At 43.0% G+C, this 21,192-nt stretch overlaps 1 protein-coding gene across 1 annotated transcript; it reads right to left on the bottom strand.

Moving 5' to 3' along the window:
* Positions 1-230: 230 nt before the first annotated feature.
* Positions 231-20,066, bottom strand: SLC45A2 (solute carrier family 45 member 2). Its single transcript, XM_063319524.1, has 7 exons — positions 18,570-20,066; positions 17,279-17,455; positions 13,932-14,257; positions 9,981-10,124; positions 8,008-8,131; positions 6,822-7,027; positions 231-3,269 (listed from the first exon to the last, which is right to left on the bottom strand). The coding sequence occupies exons 1-7, from the start codon at positions 18,955-18,957 to the stop codon at positions 3,045-3,047; spliced, it is 1,590 nt and encodes a 529-aa protein (XP_063175594.1). The 5' UTR covers positions 18,958-20,066; the 3' UTR covers positions 231-3,044.
* Positions 20,067-21,192: the final 1,126 nt, after the last annotated feature.

Genomic DNA, 21,192 nt, shown 5'->3' with positions numbered 1-21,192 from the left:
GCATTTAAGCAAGAGAAAGAAAAAGGAAACTGTCATGAAGATAAGATGGCAGACTTGTTTCCTGCCTGTTCCATTCAGCCATGAGTAGCTCTGTTACAGTGGGAGGGAAGAGGGGTAGTTTATCTCAAGAACTCTCATCTTCATTGAAATGTACCATCTGCGTAAACGTGATACAGAGATCTTTATTTATTTGATTTTATGTATATGGAAATAAAACCAGATGAGAAAGATCAGACCCAGGGTACTTCTAACTTTGAAACTCACATCTTTGCAATAAATGCTGATATTAAGTACAATAACCGATCATGTTGATAACTCAAGTCCTGAACTAACGTAAAAGGACAGAAAAGGTGGAACTTCTTAAATTAATAGCACGACAGTAGAGTTTGTCGATGTCTTTGACATTTTTAGTAAGAAATACTTATTTTATCCCTTCTCATGAATTAGTTACATTTTATTGTTTTCAGTAACACCTGAAAGACACTTTCAACTTCAGAATGAGCACCACCATGATTTTTCAGGTTTAAACTCCGTTTTTCAAATTGTACATACTTCTTTGCCCGCTTGCTATTTTTGACCAAGACCCATTCAGAAAGATCTTAGAACCAATTATAGGATGCTTTTATGGAAAGATTTCCAAAGAAAAACTGGCTCTATTCTGTCCTGTGTTCTGTAGCATGCAGTGAATTTCAAAAGGAAAGATTGTGAGAAAGATGATAATGTGAGTTATCTGAAACAGTTTCCTCTGAATAAATTCGTAAATAAAAGCATTGACGTAAGTGATGGCCACATGCCTCTTCTTTCTGCAGATTCACAATTCTTATGTTGCTACAGATCTACAGTCACTCTGTGGGCCTGGATGGAGGCCAGCTTTCTCTTTGTGTAACAGAGCAGAGATAGCACTGACCATTCAAATTTTAATGTTCTGATGGCGTTAAACCACAAAGAAAATATTGACAAAGACGTAGGTAAACATTGTAAAGTTCCTATCCCAGACTCACACTGGAAGTGGAGCTTTATGGCCTCACCTCCCAGAGCACGGGTTTAAACGGTGCTTCGAGTCCTGCAGTCCTGTAAAACCAGATCACCTCCTCCTTTCTCTATTTTTATGGCTCCACGGAAGCCTCGCTCATCCCTTAAAAAGTCCCCTCCCAGGAGATATTGAGTTAATGGAGGTTAGTAAGTTAACGATGGCATAAAGTCAATTAAAAGGACAACCATCCTTCATTTTCTGGCCTTCTGCTGTTTTGTCCTGGTTGAGACCCTTGTGCTCCAGCCATCTCAGCACCTACAAAGCGTTTCAAGCACAGTCCGGGGGCTCAGTCTTCCAAGATTTTCTCTTCCATGGGTGTGACATGAGAAGGATTCATGAAGTGCCACAAAATGAAAGAAAACATAAAACGTGGCTTTTTCATAAGGCACGATGAGGGACCTGTGAAGAAAGGTAAGGTTTGCCATGCACCGAGCCCCGTTTTGGGCCTACAGTAGAGACACAACCATCAACAAGAAAAGGCAGCTGAGCCTTCAATAGGCTTGTTATAGTTAATAGGAATTTACCTAAGGGAAAATAATTTTTTCTGAGAACAAATGACTCACTCTGCTCTTGAAAACAGAAAGGATGAAGTTGGTGCATCTCTGTGGAGGCACTTTATGCTCAAATCTAACCATTTATTTCTGGTGTTGTCAGTTCATATCATGCGGACCTTCTAAGAGCTGATCAGCTCAATGGTGCATTTGACTGAACAGTATTGATTATACATGTGCAACATTTTAAAAAAAAATACACACCATACCTGGCAACAGTCTCTCTCTGTCACCATCAATTAACAATATTGCGTTAGCAGATGGCTTCATGTGGCTTAGCGTACAACATCGCAAAGGGATATGACAGTTTTCAGAACAGAGGAAGCACAGCATAAATACAGCGTACCACTTTCACAAACACAGGATTTTCAAAACTCTGGCAATATTATAAACATAAGAATGAATCTTCATACGCAATTAAATACAAATAACTGGACTTAAGTACTTACTGTACAGTAATTCCTGATAGTGCTCTGCAGAACTGAGTTATTTCACAAAGTTCTGCAAAGAGCAAACCCCATTTCACTCAAAGCTAGATGCATGAAGGAAAATAGAGAAAACAGAGATACTACTTCAAGGTAAATACTGTCGTTTCCAATGTCAATACTTCAGTGGCTTACAACCATTCATAAAATTCTTATTTTGGTCAAGTTTATCTTTTCAGTTACAGTATCAGAGTCAGGCCAGCTTTAAGAAGGAAGAAATGGCAGCTGTCATGGACTTGCAGAGCAGCCTTAGGCGGACTCCCATGACAAGCTCAGTCAGTACTTTCATTTCATTTATACACAAGCAGCAGGATCCAATATAAAATAATTACTTTACAGTTATGATTTTAAACAATAGGCTTCAATCTTCTTTATACTCCAGTCATCTTTCATACCCAAATCTGCTTTTGATTGCAGCTGGAAATTAACTGATCCCATTTAACAGTACTACTAAACATGACACTATTGCACCCTACGTGGCCTCTGACACCTGTTTGATCCTCTGGCAGCTTTTGACTACCAGAGGGAATATCCCCAAGCTTAAGATACTTGAAAAACAAGATAAATAATTGCTTTCTTCCTAACTCTGTCTATTTTTATTACTTCTTCAATTTACTGCATACTTCATCTATTAACTGCCACAAATTGGTAATGAGGAGTTTCGTAATGACTTCTCATGGAGGGCGTCGAGATACCATGGCCATACACACCACCCTGTGTAATAGCGTGTTAATACACTGAGGTCAGTGGGAATGAAGTAATAAAGCAGACAAAATACAGAAGCTTTCAATCTGAGGCATTAGGCAACCAGTTTTATCAAGTCTCCATTTCATAATGCTCTGGAGTTGCCGCCTCTCCGAGGAGGTAAGAGAGGAGGAAGTGCCAGCAGTATCATCATGGCAACTGCACCAGTGCTACTAATCCAGAAAGAAAACGCTCCCTGGGGAAGATTTCTCCCAATTGCTTCAGACAGTCCTACTCCACATATCGGACACAAAAAGCAACAAAGCAGCAGCCGAAGAGTGCCACCATAGATGCAGAAATCACAGTGACTGCGCTGCCGGCAACGCTGACCAAGAGCCCCAGCCCCACACCAAGGATGATCTGGGCCAGCTGGACCATGCAGGTGAGAGCGGCGCAGTCAATGCCCTTCCCTCGCCCGTGGTCTACAGATTTTTCCCGGTCCTGCAGCTTCAGGCACTGCAAATAAGCACAGAACAGAAGCCAGTGAAATGAGACGGTGCCTGTAACTTGCAGCTCTCGGATGCTGCACTGTCACGGCCCCCAGGCGCAGCAGGACAGGCCAGTCGCTCCCCGCTTCCTTTCTGGTTTCTCTGCCTGCCCCACAGACGTTGTGGAATTCAGAGATTTTTGCAAGTGATAATGAGTTTTCCAAGCTCCCCCCACAATTGTCCTCTTTTTTCCCCTCTGTCTCTTCTCTCAAAGAAAGAATTGAAACTTTATCAGAAAAATTAGCCATTTCCTTCAAGTTCAGATCTATTTGAGCTCTGGCAAACTGACATTTCACAGTACAGGATACTCCGTCATGGATAATTTAGCTCCAACTCTCATGGTTGCAGGAGAGCCTCAAAGGGATATTAAGATGAATCATACTATGTCCCACACACATACACAGCAGAATTTGTTATAATGGAGCACTGTGCTCAGAAGTTATGGCTCAAAGCACATAAAGGAGTTCAGTACTAAAAATCTAAATTTAATGCTTTTTTATTGCTGTAGAAAAAAAAATATCTGAAAACAAATGTCCAGACTAGGATTCTTCTACACTACTGAAGGCCATTATTAACTACTGATTATCTGTATATCTGCTATGACGTACATAGCAGAACAAAAGACTTTCTTTATCATATACAAGCATTTTGTATATAAGCACCCTGTGAGGGTGGTTGATCACTGGAACAGGTTGACTAGAGGGATTGTGGAGTCTCCACCCTTGGAAATATTCAAACCAGACCGGACATGACCCTAGGCAGCCTGCCCCAGGTGGCCCTGCTTGAGCAGCTGGGTTGGACTATATGATCTCTGGAGGTTCCTTCTAACTTCAGCTGTTCTGTAATTCCCTCCAGGAAGGAATTATTCTGTTCTGTTGGGGAATTATGTGGTAGTTTACATATTTATTATTCTTCTTGCATAGGCTGTTGAATGGAGAAGGTTGTATTGTAACAGACTAGAGGTTTCCAGGCTGTAGGCTAGCTGCGCTGCTGTCTTCTGGTATCCAAACACGCTCAGCCGTTAAGATGCTTTTTGTTTTTTGCAAGACCTATTACATTGCCTTTGAGCTGTTGCCACACAAAGCTCTAAAGTACTGCAGACAAACAGCCTCTTCCTAATCCAGTAGACAAAATTGAATTTGGACCCTAGGGAACAGCAGCACGAAACAGGCGTTGAAATGGCAGCATTTCAAAACCCAGCACGTGATTTTGGTAGAATGCACAGTGAGGGAAAATATCTGCTCTTTTTTTCTGGAATGATACGGTTCTTTCACTTGAAGCATTTAAAATTTTAGACTGATTTTTTTTGGAATTATGTCTATTTTGCTGGGCTGTGCCCAGTGTTCCTATGTGCCAGTAGTTCTGACAACAATTATGTGAAAGTGTAAGTGACTGTAATCTTGCACTTGATGTTTCACAGAATGGTAGGGGTTGGAAGGGACCTCTGGAGATCACCTAGTCCAACCCCCCTGCTAAAGCAGGTTCACCTGCAGTAGGTTGGACAGGAACACATCCAGGCGGGTTTTGAATGTCTCCAGAGACGGAGACTCCACCACCTCTCTGGGCAGCCTCTGCCAGGCCTCTGCCACCCTCAATGTAAAGAAGTTTTTCCTCATGTAAAGATGGAATTTCCTGTGTTCCAGTTTGTGCCTGTTGCCCCTTGTCCTGTCACTGGGCACCACTGATAAGAGTCTGGCCCCCTTGTCTTGACACTCACCCTTTAGATATTGGTAAGCATCGATGAGATCCCCTCTCAGTCTTCTCCAGGCTAAACAGACGCAGGTCTCTCAGCCTTTCTTCATAAGAGAGGTGCCCCAGTCCCTTGATCACCTTCATAGCCCTCCACTGGACTCTCTCTGTTAGTTCCCTGTCTGTCTTGAACAGGGAGGCCCAGAACTGGACACAGTACTCCAGGTGCGGCCTCACCAGGGCAGAGTAGAGGGGGAGGATGACCTCCCTCGACCTGCTGGCCACACTCTTCTTGATGCACCACAGGAGACCATGGGCCTTCTTGGCCACAAAGGCACATTTCTGGATCGTGGCCAACTTGTTGTCCACCAGGACTTGCAGGTCCCTCTCTGCAGAGCTACTCTCCAGCAGGTCAGCCCCCAACCTGTACTGGAGCAGATTTCCTCTTTATTCTTTCTATCTTGTATATTATAGAAGATTTGAGCTAAACCTAATTCTGTTAATATCAGATCTAACAGACAATTATATATCATTTAACATCTGGCATAGCAAGTACCATACACCAAAGAACAAACAATCATTTGCCTCACAAGTTACATTAGAATATATTGACCTATTAAATACCAAGTGGATGCACACTTCAGCATATTTTATTTCACTTCTGTCTTGGAACAGCTCTGAATCAGAGCTAGACTACAGTTTTGCCTTTAGTCCCTCTCTCTGAGTTGGCTGGTCTGACGTTAGGATTGTGATCTCACCATAAACTGGGTTCATTCCCTGTCCTTTGTTAAATCTTTCTAAAACTCTTCATTGTGATACTTCTCTGATGGAAGGAACAGAGAAACTAACTTAAAAATTAGGAATCAGATCTATGAAACATTTAACTACATTGAGACATCATCCTAGGATTCAATGGAATAATAGTTTTCTTGTATTCATCATTGAGCTGGTGATGCTTAAAAGTTGTACAGAAGAGTAGGACATGTTCTCAAGGACTTTTTCTAGCCCTGTGCTGCTCTCAACTATGTTTCTACATTGTTTTTCAATGGTTCAACATTTCCTTTATTAATTTCTTCAAATGTTCCTAGATATAATGAGAACTTTCCCTAAATCCTCCCATCTCTCCTTAATCCTTCTTGTTTCCAGCTATCTCATTAACTTGAGAGACTTGAGAGAATTTTTCCGTTAAAGAGCTCAACACTTTACAAAACATGAAGATCCTGCTGTGCCCAGTAACATGATATAAGGAATGTGACCTTTTCCATATTTTCCTTGGAAACAGGATTTCATGCTGTGGAGGACCAAAACCCAACCCCAGACATTTAGAAAGTTAATGAGAACATGCTATATAATTTAATACTGAACTATATGAAACTGTTTGTACTTGAATTTAATATCTTTATTAGTTAACAGTTTTTGTAACACTTTGCAGTTAACTAAAAATTCTGCCAGCCTTTACGGTGTGGTTATTAACCTTAGGAACTCCGAAGTGAAGCCCTCTGCCAGTACAGCTGGAAGGAAGGTATAAAGAAGGTAGCACCTGAAGGCAACACAAAGTGGAGCCCTGTTATCTGGCTACTGCCTGAGCATGTACTGCAATTGGCTTTGTTTCAGCTGTGATGATAAATAATTATTTGTCTCACTGCGGGACTGTTTGGAGAGTTTGGAGCTGGGACCTTCACTTTCTTTGTCAGAAACTTTCCATTCATAACATGTGCCATCATTAATAGTTTGAAATTAAAATTAAAAGCTGCTCACTAGTCCCATCCAGTTTCCTCCCAAAACAGACTAAACAGATATAAACCTACCCTTCCTTAGACATTGAACTCACCTCTTCTTCCCTGTGATACTCCGCAATGAGGTGGAATGGCACTGTGTACAGGGTGCTGGACATGACGCCAAAGAGGGAACACAGAGCCAGGGTGGAATAGACATTGGGAAACAAGCCAATTAATCCAGTACCCAATCCAAAAAGTAGGTATCCAATGAAATAAAGTCCCTTTAATCCTATGCATGGCAGAAGGATTTTCTGCAGGTCTGTGAAAAGAAAGTGAAAATGCTAGTAAGATTAAAACAAAACAGGTCACATTTCATCAGGGAGGTCCTTTAAGGGGTTTTATTTTGTAAAATGCAACAAGGGAGACAATCTTACTGATTTTGGAAGTTTCCTCAAATTATTGTAGGTATAAACCTGCCAAAGAATACTTTCTCTCTCTGGGGATTTTCTCATTCTGGCATAGGCAACTCCAGAGAAGAAGTAGTTAACATCCATTCTGGAAGAACTGCCCTCATTGACAATCTCAGACATTTCCGCTGTTTGATTACAATATGAACATTTGGCACCGATCTCTGTCTGAGCTGAGAAAAGCGCTACAGAGATGCCTGTAGTTAAGCTCGAAAGGGGAAAAGATTTCCCTCAAGCCTCTTTTAGATGCTCAGTTCAGCCCCCAAAATGCTACTCGTTTGAGTTTTTGGATCACAAGGAATTTTTTTAATCCTTGGTAAGAGCTATAGCGAAATCTATCTGGGGAACTGTGCTAGCGTATTTACACACAATTTTGGAGAGCCAGGTTTGTGCTTCTGGCAAGAACATTTAGTACACTGTGAAAAAGTTTATTTTATGAGGAATGCAGATGGTGAGAGACCATCAGACAGACCTTTGAGAACCTACAGCTACAGCACTGCTAGGTGAAAGAGCATCTCAGAATGATGCCCATGGCAGACATTTTAGTCTGGCATTTAACTTCAGGATGATTTTCAGCGTTCAGGGTTAGTTCACGTGCAGAATAACGCCTTACTCCCAAAGTGACCCCTCATCATGTGGTCAGGAACTGTTCATGCTAAGATACGAGTTTTTAACAATGCTGAGAATATAACATTTCTTAAAGTTTCAATTGGAAAAAAAAAACCAAAACCTGTTAATTTGTCTTTGCTTTATTTTTTCAAACAATAGCAAATAGCAAACAGTTTAAGGCTGTTTTGAAACACGGTGTTGGAGTACATTCCCGGGTACTTACAAGAATAGACTGATGAAGAAATTGCATTGATGCACAGCCCCCAGCAACCCATCTCTACTCCTGTTTTGTAGGTAAGGTAAAGGGTGGAGTTATGAGGTGCATAAGGACTACCCTGGTATACAACCTGAAAGAGACCACAAAGATCACAGAAGGCAAGGATGGACTGCGTGTATATAATACCTCCTTCTCATGGGAACAAGGTACCCAACACAGGGCCTCATCCCTGGTAGGGGAGATAATTATCACCCAAGAAATCTGTTAAGCAGTGCCCTAACTGTCCCTTCACAGTTCTCCAGGTTTCACACTCAATTCTTTGAGATGCTCACACCCAGGCTCACTCTCATTTATTAACCTCTGCCTTTTCCTGGACTGTCCATTCTACACTGACTCATCTGCTCTTTTTCCTTTGGGTGTCTTATTTTCCACTCTCCTCCTCTTTACACTTCTGCCTTCTTCATAGAATCACAGAATGGTTTGGGTTGGAAGGGACCTTAAAAATCATCTGGTTCCAACCCCCCTGCCGTGGGCAGGGACACCTCCCACTAGACCAGGCTGCTCAAAGCCCCATCCAGCCTGGCCTTGAACACCTCCAGGGATGGGGCATCCACAGCTTCTCTGGGCAACCTGTTCCAGTGCCTCACCACCCACACAGTAAAGAATTTCTTCCTGATATCTAATCTAAATCTCCCCTTTTTCAGTTTAAAGCCATTGCTCATCATCCTATCAGTACATGTCCTTGTAAAAAGTCCCTCTCCAGCTTTCCTGTAGGTCCCCATTTAAGCACTGAAAGGCTACAATAACTCTCCCTAAAGCCTTCTCTTCTCCAGGCTGAACACCCCCAACTCTCTCAGCCTGTCCTCATAGCAGAGGTGCTCCAGCCCCCTGATCGTTTTTGTGGCCCTCTGCTGGACCCGCTCCAACAGGTCCATGTCCTTCTTGTGTTGACGACTCCAGAGCTGGATGCAGTACTCCAGGTGGGGTCTCACCAGAGCCGAGCAGAGGGGCAGAATCACCTCCCTCGCCCTGCTGGCCACGCTGCTTTTGATGCAGCCCAGGATGCGATTTGCTTTCTGGGCCGTGAGCGCAATCTTCTTGCCTTAGCCTTTCTTTCCCTAATTTATCTACAGTTAATATTTTTCTTTTCTTTTTGAGGCTTACCCAAACACATATTTCTACCCAGTAGTTGTCTTATTCAGTTCCGTATCTAGTCAAGCAAAACTTTTTCTTTCAGCAGGGAACAAAAACTCCCTCTTGCCTACAGAGACAAAAAAAGGCAAGGAAATGGGAATACTGGGTGGAAACCACAGAAAAAAGGAAGTGGCAATGAGAGGATTTGTGCCAGGAGCATATTTGTACCTTGGAAGAAAGGAGGCAGATAGGATCATATATGCAAGAATCACTGCCAGGGGCACACAGTCTTACTGCCTGGGAATGGGGTGGGAAAGGGAGCGCTGGGTATCATGAAAGCAAAGGATTGCTGTCAGAAGGGACTCAGGGAAAGGTTTAAAGAGGTATGGCAGGGACAGACAAATGCGAGGTGCCGAGAGCCTGGAGCTGCCAAGTATCTCACAGTGTGCAAAGAGCTGCGGTGCAGGTGAACAGCCTTGTGCCAGGATAGGGCCAGCTGCACCCATCAGCGCTACTTCAGTTAGGAAACCTGCCCATCTCCGAGCAGCTCCGAAGCCAAAGCAGAGAATGGATGTGTTTGGAACAGCTCCGAGAGCTTCATTTGAAATTGTTAAGTAGACACAAATAGCCTTACAACTACTAAAAGGTCTTCCCCCAAGATCCAACGGACTGGCTCAGAACGAGAGATCAATTAGCAGTTTTACAAAACTCTTCTTCATCCATCCAGATACAACTGGCTCTGCCACCACTGTCATTTCTTCAGGATGATAACACTGTCTCATTTCTTTTGGGTGGAGGAGGGGATGCTAAGAGGAAGGAGAACCGAGAGGATTTCACGCTTTTACCTGTCCCATGAAATCCGTGAAGAAGAGCATGTTGGACAGGAAAGCCATCCATCCAAAGAGGTGGCTCACACACAGATAGCGATAGTGGGATGGCATGCTTAAAAGTATCTTCAAGAGTGATTTAAGGGTCATCCGCCTTTGATCCTAAAAGCAAGTATTTAATAAAAACACTGTATTATTGCCCTGAAGGCTAATAAAATAGCTGACAGCAAATAAAGAAGGCCTCAGCCTCTTTCCATTGCTAAACTTCCAAAGTTTTTAATTTGTTTTTACTAGGAAGGGTTGCTTGGTTACTGAATGTTCTTTACTATGTATTTCATTTGTAGAGGCATTGCCTAATAAAGTCATCTGAAAGATTCACAGAGACTCTGGGAGAGCTGGGGTACATCAGCAAGGACCTAACATTTCTTGCTGTTATAATCAGCAGGGCTATTATTTACTCGTAGAACCAAGTGAAAATTTTCTACCAAAACCAATTCAGTGGATCTTCAAGGAAAAAAAAAAAACCAACAAACCAAACCAGAAACAAAAATAATTTATTTGTAGAGACAATTAGTTTTCTATTGAAAATTTAAAGCTGCTACAGAAAAAATGAAACACAAAACTCTTCCTGAGAATTAAAATGTATCATTTGTGGAATACGGCAGTTTTGAGACCTCATTCCCATTCCCTTCTATCTGCTAAATTACCTAGAAAACTTCACCTATTCTGGCATATCATTACCATGAGATTTCCACCATGTACTGTCCTCCCCTCCATGAAGCAGGGAAAGACTGTGATGCAGCACCTCTTCAAATCCTAGCACCCAGAGAACGTGAGCGCCGGCACCTGAACACCTTATCCCATGGGAGAAATAACTCACTTAAAAATCAAAATGTTTTTGGTGCTGGTTAGCACATCTCACTGATGGGGAAAACCAAAATTTCTCACCCCCTTCAATGCCCGACCTTATCTCCTTCCTCCTTGTGTGAGCTCTGTGCCCCAAAACTCCCTCCCAGTTTCTTTTCCAGTCACATTCACCAGATCACTTGTATCACTTGAATTCAGTGCTTGATGGCAGACATTTGTAACACACAATTCTTAGTGCTTTAAAGCTCCTGCGTGGTTCTTTGATTTTAAGGAAAAAAGGTATTATTTTATCTGTGTGTGACAGAACACTTCTAGTTTTCATTATTGATGTTTGGAGGCAACAGTGTTGGGAGAGAATGTAAGGGAAGCTGTATGGTCATGAAATGTGGGAAAACTGTAGAAGTTATGTACATTACTGGAAAGTTGAATTTTGTCTTCAATTTGCTGCAAGATAATGACATCTTTTCCTTCCTTCAATGTTCTACTTACTTTTCACAACTCTGCTTCCCTTTGAACTTGGTTATGCTGCAAGCTACTCTACGAAAAATCACCACATATAAAGTTCGAAAATACTTTGCTCCAGTGGGAGGTTTTTAATCCTCATAGGAATGCCAAAATTCAAGTTACTGACTTTCACCTTGAACTGCATATTGTCCAAATCCCTTGGAATTTCTCTTGGCATCACTGTCTCTTTTAAACAGGGTAAGCTTTCTATTCTTCTACAGTTACAAAAAAAACCCCAAAAAATTCCACAATGTCTCATTAGTGTTATTTCAAGGATAATTACTATCTTTTGATTTGGCTTACTTGATTTGTTCAACTCTTCCACAGGGTTCTTTAAAACAGCCTTTCCAATCAAAGTGTTAACATAAGGTCAGGGAACTACAAAGGACACTGCTATAATTACAAAAAATAATTCAATAGCTAGATAGAAATGCTTGCTTTCTATTTAGATATTTTAGACAGTGGAAATGGAAACTGAAATGTTTAATGCGGACATTCAATACCCACCAACACAAAAACCTTGCACTGATTTAAATGACGTGCTGAAGTTTGACCCCATTTAGTTTCCTTGTCCTTCAAAAGCTCACAATACCCGATAATTTTCTCTATAAAATCACTACAACTCAAGGCCTCAGATGATTCATAAGGATGCAGAGTAATCAATATGACTTCAGTAATTTGGCACCAAACTAGAGAACAAAAGATGAATCACTTTGGATGTCTGTTCATACTGTAACAGGTCAAATATCATTAATAATCATGATAGCTATTAGCACGTAAGAGCACTGCTCTTAATTTAGGATATATAGGGTCATGATGCCTGCAGCAAAAAAAGAGACACAGAAAAACAGGAAGTCAAACCATTCCTTCAAGGAAGCAATTACAGTAATGAATGAACTTAGAAAAGATGTGCCACAAGAGACAGACCGTTAAGGCCGTGAGCGTCTAGAATTTATACATGACCAGGGACATCAAAGGAACATGAGACAGATCAAAGCGCTGTGAGCCTCCCACGGGCTGTCCAGATAAAAATACAGAGAAAGGGCAACGGCACAAGCTTGCCCACAGCGGACGCCAGAGCCTCACCTCGGCTGCCAGACGTTACTGACTCAGTGGCATTAGTTCTCGCCAAGGTAGAGGCCACCCCAAACCATAGTCTGCGCGCCCCGTTTCACTGCATCCGCTCTCTCTTCTTCATTCACCTTCCTTTCCCCAGAGCCCGCACAGGCCAAGCGGTCAATGACACTCAGCATCTGGCAAGGTGGAGGATGCTGAGGGTGAAGGATGCTGGCAGAGGATGGCGGCTGCTCAAGGTGGGCTACGGCGGGGCATCGCAGGGGCAGCACGGCATCGTGCTAGCCACATTCACCCCACAAACTGCTGCTTTGCTCTCTGCCCCTCTCTGTGTTGTTCTGGCATTCACAGCAGGCAGTGCTCATGTTTTATTCTACCTTTGTGTTGTATCTGGTGTAATAATATTTTTCTCCAGGTTAGGAATACCAAGTGCTATTGTAATACAAATGATAAATAGTAAAGGATAATAAATCCTCTTTATTTGTAGCTTAAACATGAATTTAGGTTTCTAACTTATAACAGTGTGCATATTCTCAGTATTTTTTACCTGGTGGATCAAGATCCGAACCAGGGATAGATATACATAACACCAAGAGATCAGAAGTGAAATTAAGACAAGAAGTAATTGTTTCATCACTTACTGTTATACTAGGAGACAAACATAAACATTGGCCTTTGTTTACCTTGGGTACCATGAAAGTGCAGTGAGGATTTCTAGAACTAAAAGACATCAACAAACCCGTAAAAACTATCTGTTCCCAAGACCATTCTAGAAACGTGCTCTCCAGATATTTTTCAGGTAGATTCACTTTTTCCCAGTTTGAAGATTGAAGCAATCTCTCATAAAAAATGCAGCAGAAACAAAATAACAGTGATGATTTGAAAGTAGTCACTATTCTTTCCCACCTGAAAGTTCTGCCAAAGACACCGCTACAACACCACTTCAAAATAAAACTACAACTCCGGAAGCGAGGTAGCATTGCTGTAGAAGTAGCAATTTTAAACACATCAGGTCTGTCAATAAATCCTCAACAAAATGTTGAGCAGCAGCAAAACCAAATGTTTACTAGACCAGGGAAGAAGCACTTCCTACGTATTAGGTATGAAAGTGTGAGGACCTCAGTGGGAGTTACAGATCTAGATCAAAGATTAATGGGCTGTAGTCCTTGTCCACAATTTGGTGTTAATTGTCTCGGGACTGAAGGACAAAGTAGATCCTCCTGACAAAACTCACAAGAGGAGGATATCAAGAGATTGACACAGAGCAGAACCTGAATCCAGTTCTCCCTCAACCCTGTGAATCGCTCAAAACATCAGTGCTAGCCACTATCATCCCTCTTGCTGGAAATACTTTATAAATAAATAAAGAGAAAAGACAGCAGACTTTCTCCTGACCCTGTATCCTGGCAGCGGATTATTTTTCTGTGTGTGTGAAAGGGCTCCACTCCAAATAGCCAACATTAGCTAATTAAAAGGTCTCCAAGGATGCAAAGATAGGGCTTACAAAACCATCTCTGCACTTACCTCTGTACGTGACACAGCAGCGCACTTCCCTGGTTTTGCCGCAGCCTTTATTTCAGTAAATGTTGATTTTAGGTAACCATTCTTGTTTTCCTCCTCTATGGAGCTATATTTATAGGATCGAGTCTCTTCCAACAAGAAATTTTCCTCTTCATTTTTGGATCTGAGTGGGACTTCAGGAATACTGCGCAGATGTACGGTAAGGCAGATTAGGAAAACCAAGGCTGCGAAGAAGAAAATCACCTGGAATTCCGATGCCAAGGAATATCCCAGTACAGTTTGACCCCAATCCATAGCACCTGTCAGGTAACCCAGGGCTCCTCCCAAACCTACAGGGGTGGGAAAAAAGGAGAAAAAAGATCTACTGGCATCAATAAAATAAACAGTACACAATACTCTCAACATCCCCTCTAGAAATGACTGAATAATCACTCTTCAGATATCAATCACAAGAAGTGGGAATACTGAGCTAATCACGTAGGTAAGCAGTTACCAAAACATCTCTTGAAAAATCTCCTCAGCTCTGATGGACAGAGGTCTCCAAAAAATGCCTGAACACGTAGCAACATGGGCCTCCACCTCTTTTCTTGACTCTTTGAAGCTTTATTTTCTTTGTAATACACAATAAAATTTTACAAAATAAAATTTTTGGGGTTTTAAAACTTCACAGAACAAACAAACATTTTTTAAATTATATTGAGACTATCTATAGTTTAGACTTTGTAAAATGTATTTTATATAGTTGAATCTAAACAGAAATACTGTCTCCGTGTGAAATTTTTTAAAAAAGGGAAATAAAAAGCATTTTTTTGTAGTTATCAAAATCCAAGTACCTCACCACTCGGAAAAGAAAATAAAAAGGATCAAATACAAGTGTGTAATTTCTGATTTTCTCAGAAAAGTTAGAATAAAAGGTAAAATGAGCATGCTACCTTGTGTCTTGAAGTTAATAAAACCAGGTTTCACTCTGATTTTTTTTACAATTTCTTCTTTTTGTCATTAGTGCGCGCAGTTTCAGAAGCACAAGGAAGTGCTCGCTGCTGCGTGCAGCACGGAGCTCTGGCAGGGGAAGCAGCTTCGTGGAGACCCGACACCCTGTGAACCAGGAGGCTCTGCAGGACGCGGGAGTTGAGCAGGACAGAGGCGTTTGAAGGACTTGGGAGTATTCCTTCGCTGCTGCTTAGGAGAACTGAAGACTGTGTATGGCAGAACCATTCTGTCTAACAAAAAGTAACAGAGGTAACAGGACCTACACCTGCTTCACCTACAAAACATGGGATTTTGATTTCGTCCTGGGCTTTCTGTACTTTTTTCCCTCATGGGTCCTTCATTGTGTCCTACTGCGTTTTAAAGGGACTGTATTCTTGCTTGTTCTCATGAAAAACAATTAAACTGCTAATAGCTTTTTGAAGAAAACCTACACTAAATGTTTGCACAGAGTGAATGATATTTGAAGTCATCTTTGCATACTTTTCTGACAAAAAGCATTCATGGTACTGGAATGCAGTCTGAGTGTTGCGTGTTGGGTACCTGCACTCTTCCTTCCACTTGTCCCAGTGATGCCAAGTTTCACAACTGCAAAGCTATCAAGTTTCATGTTCAAACCTTAACTGAAGACAAACAAAAATCTTGGAGATATTTAGTACAAAAAAAAAAGGAACTAAATAGGGGAAACAAAGTAATACCTAAAACAGAAGCTAGAAAAGAAATGGGAGGATTGCTGTCTTTGTCTAATAGGGATAGGACAAGGAATGATAAATGTAAATTGTAGGGAACAGATACTAAGATTAGATTTTAGGGAAAGCTGTCTAACAACAAGGCCGCTGTCTTGGGAGGGCTGCAGAACCCCTATCAAGGGAGAATTTCAAGAACAGGCTAGGTAATTGCCCATCAGGAAGGGTTAAGATACTGGTGATCTTGCTATAGAGGGCACATGGTGCTGGACCAAATATTGCAATCTGTTCCAGTCTCATTTGATGTGGTTTGTCCCACATCCCTTTTCACAGCTCAGCACACAAATGAATCAGCTAAATCTGTAGCTTCAAATTTGGAAATCAAGCCTTTTTAGTATCATCCAAGGAAAAATTGCAACCAGAGTTCTGTTGAAGGCAAGAATATAGAATCATAGAATGGTTTGGGTTGGAAGGGACCTTAAAGCCCATCTAGTTCCAACCCCCCTTCCCTGGGCAGGGACACCTCCCACCAGACCAGGCTGCTCAAAGCCCCATCCAGCCTGGCCTTGAACACCTCCAGGGATGGGGCATCCACAGCTTCCCTGGGCAACCTGTTCCAGCGCCTCACCACCCTCACAGTAAAGAATTTCTTCCTGATAGAGACTCACTCCCTGCTCTGTCCAAGCGATTGTAAAAATTTTTACCTGTCGGTTTCTACGGATAATACTGATTTCATTCCCATGTGGCTTTAAGGTTCCCTTATAATCTGCTTTTCCCGAACACAGCTATTTCTTGTATCCAAAATCATCCTGCTGTCACTCCCTGCTCACCTAGAATCATTGCCACTGGATCTGCACGTCCCTGCTCTCGGTACAGCTCAGTTGCCGCAAAAATCTGCCCCAACACAGATTGCACAGATTCTCATCTAGTCTGCTTTTTGCCTGGTCCTTTCACAGCAGCTGCTCCCAGACAGGGATCGAAGCTCCTCCCGATTCACATGGCAGGGATGCAGCCCTGTGTGTCTCCCCCCTGCATTTTCTCAACGCAGGGCTCACGTAGTACGGAGGTTTCCTTCTGTAACTCAGCAACATTTCAGACATGTTTAAAGGCAGATGAATGTCTTCCTTCATTTGCAAGAGCCTGGGCTGAACCACTTGGACTTAACTTTGTGGAAGTTGTGAAGCTCTGAATTTTACAAAGAACTCCTATTTCTACACAGGAAGGCAGCACACTGCTGAAGGATGGCAATCAATATACTGTTCTGTGGAGCTCTTGCTCTGTGTCACATGCTGAGTCTGAAATGTTATTTTAATGTGCTACGGCAAGGAAACAAGTTACATCCCTTAATTTTTGCTTCAACAAGAACTTGAAAAAAAATCAGAACAAGCTGAATAAATACTACTTCAATTTTTAAAGTAATTAATTGCTCTTACTTAAATCACGGCTATGTTGCTGTAAATGTTTATGCCTGCAGCCTTCTGCAGCAGAATTCTTGTAGCAGCAATCACAAGTTGCTGTTGTCTGGAGTGGTGAAAACCCAGCAACAAAAGACTCGTGACTGAAGCGTGGGATCAGATGATCAGTTCATTCAAGATCAGAAACACAGTAAGAATAAAATCCATGCAATTACCTTCCCCTCCTTCGAGAGGCAGGGAGGAAAGGAAGGGATCTGAGTACCTGTAAGGAGGGCGTGGTAATGCAGACCCTTCTCTTTATCCTGATGAGAGCAGACATCAAACAAATATGCTTTGATGGGGCCATCAATAAAATCAGCTGCGAAATCAAAAAGCACTACTCCCAGCATGGTAATGACTATCGCCCACGTCCGCCGATTGTCTCTCTCATCGATGAAAGCTACGGAAAGAAAAACACCTTCATTCTGACAGCAGCAGTGCCACGTTCTGCAAAAACCACACTTTGTCTTTCCCAATACCTCCAAATCTGGACAACGCTTAGTTATGCAAGAGCGAGCTGGGGTACCAGAATCACAGGAGAGCAGCAGGGCAACCCTGACTTACAGCCTTGGGTCAGCACAAGCTCAGGGCGCTCCAAGCTCCACGATCAAGAGCGTCACCAGCCTTAATCTACTCCATTGCACCTCCACGGCATGCAGGGGTGGCCTAACACACAAGCATTTTTTAGCACTTTTTTTGGTTTATTCTATTTGTCCCACCCTTCCATTGTTTTAGATAATCAAGGGTTGACCGTAGCATCTCTTTTTGGGCAAATGAATACCCGTATATTCAATACCGATGGCATGCAGGAAGAGAGAATAAGTCAATCCATAAAAACACACACCTCCCACCTCTGCCAAGTCCTACTGACAGCAACAACTTTCCATCAAGAGTTTGAGAAGTTACATCTCAAGCTGAAATATAATAGCACTTAGGAATGACACTCCTATTTGATTTTGCATATTCCAGGTGCACCACATTTTCCAAGAAGTTATGGATTTCTATTATTCACCATCATAACACAGTCCCGAGTCAAGCCAGGGCTGCAGTAATTAAAGACATATATTTTGAATGGTGATCCATTAAATTAGGGATTAACAGATATTTAGTTTACATCACACAAAGAAAATTGATCATTTAATTTAACAAGGTAGACTTTAGTTTGTAAAAACTTCTCTGGGCCTAAGCAGTGCTTTACTTGTATAAGCAGATCAGGCAATCACACCAACATACAGCGTGCTGCAGTCACGTGCGGAAACTACAGGACGCTGCGTACAGGGGACATCACATGCAGCATCAGGACGGAAGGTACATGAAGATTTCAGTGTTCCCCAGCTCCTTCAATGCAGCTGAGTAACATGATACCCGATTTTAACAATTTTAAAGCAATTTTAAGCGCGTTTTAGCAGGGAAAAAAAGGAACACACACACACACACCCCCTCCCCCTTTTCTTTCTGATTCAGAAGGCTAGGATGAGTTTTGTCTGTCAGCACAGCGCATGCCCCTCACTCACCTGAGATCATCACGTCCCCATTGAGGTACAAAGCCATGCCTAACAGCATTATGATGCCCAGACCCAGAATGTAAGGTCTCCTCCTGCCCCAGCTACAGGTGCAGTGATCACTGGCTGAACCTACCACGGGCTGCAGCACGAAGCCCAGGATGGGGCTGATGAGCCACACCAGGCTGTAGAGGTTCTTGGGCAGCCCTACACTGAGCAGCACTGGCGTGACAAAGGCGGCCTCCACGGCATAGCAGAACTCCCGGCCAAACATCGCCATGCTGTGCATGACCAGCCTTCCCACCGCTCGCCTCTTGGGCACCACTGCCCCAGTCCTCGTCACAGATTGCAGCAGCTCGTCCTCCTCCTCTCTGGTGCTGTCCATGATCGTCTTGGCCATCTCAGGAGCGGCTGGAAGAGCCCCGTGGAAACTCTCTTTTTGTTAACTTGCGCAGTGCTCCGGCAAGTCGGTGCTGCCTGCCCGGGCTGACATGGAGCCCAGATCATATGCCGGGTGGGATCAGTCTGTGCCGGGGGAGGGACTCACATACTTTCATGGCTCTGCGATCACAAGTTATGAAAGGAAGGGGGCGGGGAAGCGTGTTAACATGAGCAGATCTGAGCTCTGGGGCGTCTGCAAAGCTCCCAACCGTCCACAACTGAAGAACTACTGTTGAAGCACGACACACACGTATGACGGGCACTTACATCACATGGGCAAGGCGCAGGGCTGCTGTAAGACAGTGCTGACACCAAGAGACCTGAGCCCTCATCTTTCCGTACAGCAAACAAGGAGAGCACCAAACGGAGTGACACTTTCCTGCTGACCGAACGGGGGGAAAGGAATCTATAATATAGATCCGGAAAAGGATTTCAGTGCTCTCCATGAAGACAAGTTATCTACTTATAATAAGCTTGACAGAAGTCTGTCAAACAGCAAATGGTGAATATTTTTTATATCTATCTGCTGTGCGCTACCCTCAGTACAACTGATTATTTCCTTCGTTTCTGAAAAACAAAGGATATCAGGATAGCGTAAGGTTTTTTAAACAGTCTTACCTGCCAAGAGAAGGTCTTAAAAGAAATCCGTAGTGACATACCAGAACTGTAGCTTTCAGGTTAGCCACCTGAGTGAGGCAGCTGATCCAACCTATGCTGCATCATAGAATAGTTTGGGTTGGAGGGACCTTTAAAGCTCATCTAGTCCAATCCCCTGCAGTGAGCAGGGACATCTTCCACTAGAACAGGTTGCTCAGAGCCCCATCCAACCTGACCTTGAATCTTTCCAGGGATGGGGCATCGATCACCTCTCTGGGCAACCTGTGCCAGTGCCTCACCACCCTCACAGTAAAGAATTTCTTCCTCATGGCTAGTCTGAATCAATCCTCTTTTAGTTTAAAGCCATTAGCCCTTGTCCCATTGCAACAGGTCTGATTAAAAAGTCCCTCTCCATCTCTCCTGTAGCCCCCTTTAGGTACTGAAAGGCCACAATAAGGTCTCCCCAGAGCCTTCTCTTCTCCAGGCTGAACAACCCCAACTCTCTCAGCCTGTCCTCATAGGAGAGGTGCTCCAGCCCTCTGATTGTCTTGACGGCCCTCTGCTGGACCCGTTCCAACAGGTCCATGTCCTTCTTGTGCTGAGGACTTCAGAGCTGGATGCAGTACTCCAGGTGGGGTCTCACCAGAGCAGAGCAGAGGGGCAAAATCACCTCCCTCAACCTGCTGGCCACGCTTCTTTCGATGCAGCCCAGGATGCGGTTGATGTTCTGGGCTGTGAGTCCACATTGCTGTTTCATGTTGAGCTTCTCGTTCACCAACACCCACAAGTCCTTGTCCTTGGGGCTGCTCCCAATCCCTTCATCCCCCAGCCTGTATTGAATTCGGGGGTTGCTCTGACCCAGGTGCAGGACCCTGTGCTTGGCCTTGCTGAACCTCATGAGGTTCACATGGGCCCACTGCTCAAGCCTGTCCAGGTCCCTCTGGATGGCACCCTGTCCCTCAGGAGTGTCAACTGCAGCACTCAGCTTGGTGTTGTCCACAAACTTGCTGAGGGTGCACTCGATCGCACTGTCTGTGTCCTTGATGAAGATATTGAACAGTACGGGTCCCAAGTACAGACCCCTGAGCTTACTCCCTCAAGTTAACATGAGTTTTTAAATTGACTTCAGCAATTTTGAGGTCAAAACTTAGGTGCACTGGAGATTACACTTGACAATGTTTATTGTTCTCCAAGATGATCAGATGCATTTGGGACTAAGTGAATTGTCAAGTCTTACTGTAAAGGTGTGTAATACTCAGTAATTTACATTAGAATGCTTATCAGCTGGAAACTTAAGATGCTTTTGTTGATTGTTTATCTAATTTGTCAGAACTACTAGATGATTTTTGCTTTCAGGCAGGTGTTTATGTAGTAGAATGTAAAAGTTTTTCTTATAGTAAAAATGCTGACATTTTGGCACGACACAAGTAAAATGAGCTAAAGAGTACCTCAGCTTTGGAAGTCTTTGTAAATGAAAAACTAATCTTCCGCAAGGTAAACACTGACAGAATTATCAAAAACCCCAACCCCTCATAGCATAATTCCTGACATGTTAGACTAAAGAAAACTGTATTAAGGCCATATAACTAATCCTTTT

Source organism: Chroicocephalus ridibundus, chromosome Z, assembly GCF_963924245.1.
Source record: "Chroicocephalus ridibundus chromosome Z, bChrRid1.1, whole genome shotgun sequence".
In the NCBI taxonomy this organism is placed as follows: domain Eukaryota; kingdom Metazoa; phylum Chordata; class Aves; order Charadriiformes; family Laridae; genus Chroicocephalus; species Chroicocephalus ridibundus.
The sequence above is the reverse complement of the archived record's forward strand: the minus strand, read 5'-3'. Positions and strand labels throughout refer to the sequence as shown.

Coding starts and splice junctions, on each gene's coding strand:
- SLC45A2 (XM_063319524.1), bottom strand. CDS start 18,957: ATGGCCAAGACGATCATGGACAGCACCAGAGAGGAGGAGGACGAGCTG. Junction 8,132..9,980: donor TCACGGATTTCATGGGACAG/GTAAAAGCGTGA, acceptor GGTCTCTTTCAG/GTTGTATACCAGGGTAGTCC. Junction 3,270..6,821: donor AGTATCACAGGGAAGAAGAG/GTGAGTTCAATG, acceptor GCTTATTTGCAG/TGCCTGAAGCTGCAGGACCG.